We start from the raw sequence: 4,012 nt of genomic DNA, 5'->3' as shown, positions 1-4,012 counted from the left end.
GGGGGCATGGAACGTCTAAAGTGAACAGGCCAAAGGGGTGTGATTAGTAATTTATTTAGAATGCTAACTAAATTATATTATACGGTTGTCTGTGTGTAAACCCGTGATGAGTGCTGTAGAGAAAGGGATTTAGTGATAAATAACCTAACCTAATGGAATAGGTATTTGTTATTGATGCTGCCTCCAGTTCTTTCCACATCGCCGCGAGGCCGGCCATCCTACAATGTATGTACTGTATGTATGTGTCAGCCGTATGACCCCTCCTTAATTGTACGAATGCCCAGGACACAGAAGTACCAACAGTATTTAATTACAAAAATAGTTTTATTTGTTAAAACAAGTTAAAGATAATTTATGTTTTAAAAGCAGTCTTTTAAAACAAGGTAAATGTCCACAAGGAAAGTCCAGTCACAAGCTGTCCGGCAGCTGGGGTCCGTTTGTGGTAAATCCAGCCGTGATCTTTCCAGTGTAGCCTGCAGAGGGCTTGGAGTGACGTTGTGGCCGACGCCCCCTTCCGACGAAGGGCTTCCCTGGAATTCCCCAGTGACGTCAGTCACGGCCTCCCAGCCCAGCCACCAACGCCAACACAAAAGGAACAATTACAACTCAGTCGGTTTAATATGCAACACAATAGGATGGGAGTAGATGTTTTACTTTCCTTTAGGCTGCATATTGGGGGCGTTGAGTTGTAATTCACGCTGGCTTCTCGTCGTACCGATGGAAGGTGTAGTTCCAATCCGGAAGTGGGAATCAGCAACCCTCGGATAAACAGGCACAATATAAACACACTATATAGGCCACGTAGTCAGCAGCAATAGAACGTTTAAAACGTCAGGAAAGGCTTACGTCCCTTAGTTTAGGAAGTGTGCGTATCGATCACCCAACAACGGCAGCTCCTTGTGAAGATGGCGTGCTCTCGTCCGTTTCCATCCGTTGCAGCCGCTCGGTTCGTCTGCCACCGTCTCGTTGTCCCTGCCGTGTCTCTGGTACGTCCGTTGTTTCCTCTTTTTGTACTCCCCCTCTTTGCCCCTCGCTCCCGCAGATAGGTTGGTAGGTAAGTGTCCCGTTAATTAGTCCAGGTGAAAGCAATAGAGTGATCAGTGAGCCCCAAGGAGAAGTCTGTGTGGAGAATAGTGTTCTATGCGCTTCACATGGTGCACGTAAATCGAAGATCACAGTGTGAACAGTGAATATAAAAGGGTGATACATTTCACAAACACAGCAAATCAAAAAGGCACAGCACACAATTTCACAGCAAGCTGGAAACACAACTAACTATCCACCTCCAGTTCCAATAGGCTGACAATTTCCCCCCCACTTTGACCCTAGTCGTCCCGACTAACATGGACTATACCGGTCCGGTTTGTTACCTTGAGTGGAACGGGTGGAGCGGCGCAGGGGTAGGTCCTTGGTACCTTGGAGAGCGGCAGCAACCCGGGGTCCGGACAGCCCAGGATCGGCGCTGGCTGGCGCATCTTGGACGGGGCTGTCTGGCCCATAGAGAGGGTCTTCAGGGATTGCTGGGGGTTCGGGCTCTCTTGGAGGTACCGGTCTTCGACCATAAAAGGTCAGGGGCCAGTAGGTCCTCCTCTGGTTTACACCAGTGCCACTCTGGCTTGTGGTTCGCCCTAGTGGTGGTTCTGGTTCCACTGCCACTGTAGGTTCCTGGGGGAAAGTTACAGGGCAAGGCCGAAGATTGTTGCGGTGAGCAGTTTTGGTGGGCCCCTCTCTTCCCTCCGGCTTAATGAGGTACACGGGTCCGTCTGGGTACACCCTTTCCACAATCACAAAGGGTGTGGGGAGCCAACGGGGTGTCAGCTTACCCTGTGCTCGTCGTCGGAAATGTCTTAACAGAACCCGCTCCCCTGGAAGAAGGTCTGGTGCGCGGGCCCGCCGATCGTAACGTGCCTTGTCCCGTCCTTGTTGTTGCCGGGAGTGCTTCTGGGCCAAGCGGTAGACCTTCCCTAGGAGCTGGTGTTGGTGTTGGACCCAGCCATTTGTAACATGGGTATCCCCCTGCACTGTTACTCCATGGATCCAGTCTACTGGCAAGCGTGCGTGGCGTCCAAAGACCATGAAATGGGGTGTCAGGTTGGTAGTTCTATGTGTGGTGTTATTATATACCTGAAGCAAGGCTGGCAGCTTAGCCTGCCACTGTGACTTTTCCTCTTCTAGTAGAGTCCCTAACAGGCCCAAAAGGGTCTGATTAAAGCGTTCACAGGCTCCGTTCCCCTTGCGGGTGGTACGGTGTCGTTCGACTCTTTCGGCATCCGTATAGTTGGCACAACTCTGTGAAGAGGGCTGACTCAAAGGCACCCCCACGGTCCGAATGAATCTGTTCTGGGCAGCCGAAGACTTGGAACAAGTGAGTCCAGACAGCACGGGCGGTAGTCGTGGCTGACTGGTCCTTGGTAGGGACAGCTACTGCATACTTCGAAAATAAATCAGTCATTACCAGAATGTAGGGATGGCTATCGTCAGATCGCCCAAGAGACAAATAATCTATACCCACAATCTGGAACGGGTAACTGGACTGGATGGACACCAAGGGTGCTCTTACCGCAGGTCCAGGCTTGTTGGTGATGCACTGACGACATTCTTGGCCCCAGGTGGCACCGTCATTAGCCATTCCAGGCCAGAAGTACCGTTGACGTAGGAGGGCGGCGGTCTTGTCTGGGTTGGCATGCCCAGCTTGTCGATGGTATTCTTCCCATAAGGTCCGTCCTCTCTGTTGTGGCACCAAGACTTGTTGACAAGGCTCCCCGGTCCCCTGCTGCACCCTCTTCCTCCACAACACTCCTTCCTTGTTCTCCAGCCGGGACCATTCCCGCAACCACCTTTGTAGGGCCATGCTGATGTTCTCCCTCTCCAGGGCAGTCGGTTGAGACCCCCTCTCCAGCCAACTCGAGAGCCGGCGCAGGTCAGGGTCTCGTTGTTGCTGGTGGGCCCAGTCCTCTTCCACTTCCTGTTGGGCTTCGCTCTCTCCTTGCAGCAGACACACTGTAGCCACCTGCTCTCCGGGCAGCCTAGACAGGATATCCGCATTCTGGTTAAGCTTCCCTGGTCTATACTTCAGGGTGTAATTATAGTTGGCCAACTGCGATGCCCATCGTTGTTCTACCGCGCCAAGCCGAGCTGACTGTAGATGGACAAGAGGGTTATTGTCAGTGAATACTTCAACTGTAGCACCCCCAGAGGTAATCCTTAAATTTTTCAGTCATAGCCCACTTTAATGCTAAAAATTCTAACTTAAAAGAGCTATAATTCTGGTCGTTCCTTTCAGTAGGGTGTAAGCTACGACTAGCATATGCTATTACCCTCTCCTTACCGTCCTGTACCTGAGACAGAACTGCCCCTAGCCCATCCAGGCTCGCATCAGTGTACAGGCGGAACGGAAGGGTGAAATCGGCATATGCCAGAATCGGGGAACTCACCAGGGCGCTCTTCAATTGTCGAAAGGCTTGCTCACATGTTGTGCTCCACACCACTGGGGTATTCTTGCTTGTTGTCCTACCCCCTTGCAGGAGGCGGTTCAATGGGGCTGCGATTTTGGCAAAGTCTTGGACAAACCGACGATAGTAGCCAACGAAGCCGAGGAAGGACCGCAGCTGTTGGACAGTGCTTGGTGCCTCCCACTGCTCCACTACTGCAGTCTTCGTCGGATCTGTAGCTACCCCCTCCTGGCTAACTACATGGCCAAGATAAGTTACCTTTTGTTGGAAGAACCGGCATTTCTTGGGTTGTAGCTTGAGCCCCATCTCCTGAAGGCGTCGAAACACCGTCTCCAGGTCTCGCAAATGGCTGTCAAAATCTGGGGAGTAGACGATCACATCATCCAAGTAAATTAACAAGGATTCGTAAATCATTCCCCCCAGGCACCGCTGCATTAGCCGCTGGAACGTCGCTGGCGCGTTACACAATCCGAAAGGCATCCGGTCGAATTCATATAGCCCCATAGGGGTCGTGAAGGCGGTCTTTTCCCTGTCTTTAGGATCAACTTCGACTTGCCAGT

At 51.8% G+C, this 4,012-nt stretch overlaps 1 protein-coding gene across 1 annotated transcript; it reads right to left on the bottom strand.

Annotated features, from left to right (window-relative positions):
* Nucleotides 1-252: 252 nt before the first annotated feature.
* Nucleotides 253-2,206, bottom strand: LOC122131961. Its single transcript, XM_042706684.1, has 2 exons — nucleotides 1,371-2,206; nucleotides 253-1,119 (listed from the first exon to the last, which is right to left on the bottom strand). The coding sequence occupies exons 1-2, from the start codon at nucleotides 2,074-2,076 to the stop codon at nucleotides 1,067-1,069; spliced, it is 759 nt and encodes a 252-aa protein (XP_042562618.1). The 5' UTR covers nucleotides 2,077-2,206; the 3' UTR covers nucleotides 253-1,066.
* Nucleotides 2,207-4,012: the final 1,806 nt, after the last annotated feature.

This window comes from Clupea harengus, unplaced genomic scaffold, assembly GCF_900700415.2.
Source record: "Clupea harengus unplaced genomic scaffold, Ch_v2.0.2, whole genome shotgun sequence".
Taxonomy (NCBI): domain Eukaryota; kingdom Metazoa; phylum Chordata; class Actinopteri; order Clupeiformes; family Clupeidae; genus Clupea; species Clupea harengus.
Note: the sequence above shows the minus strand (reverse complement) of the source record. Positions and strands in the feature narration are given on the sequence as shown.

Coding starts and splice junctions, on each gene's coding strand:
- LOC122131961 (XM_042706684.1), bottom strand. CDS start 2,076: ATGGTCTTTGGACGCCACGCACGCTTGCCAGTAGACTGGATCCATGGA. Junction 1,120..1,370: donor CTCCACCCGTTCCACTCAAG/GTAACAAACCGG, acceptor TTCTCCACACAG/ACTTCTCCTTGGGGCTCACT.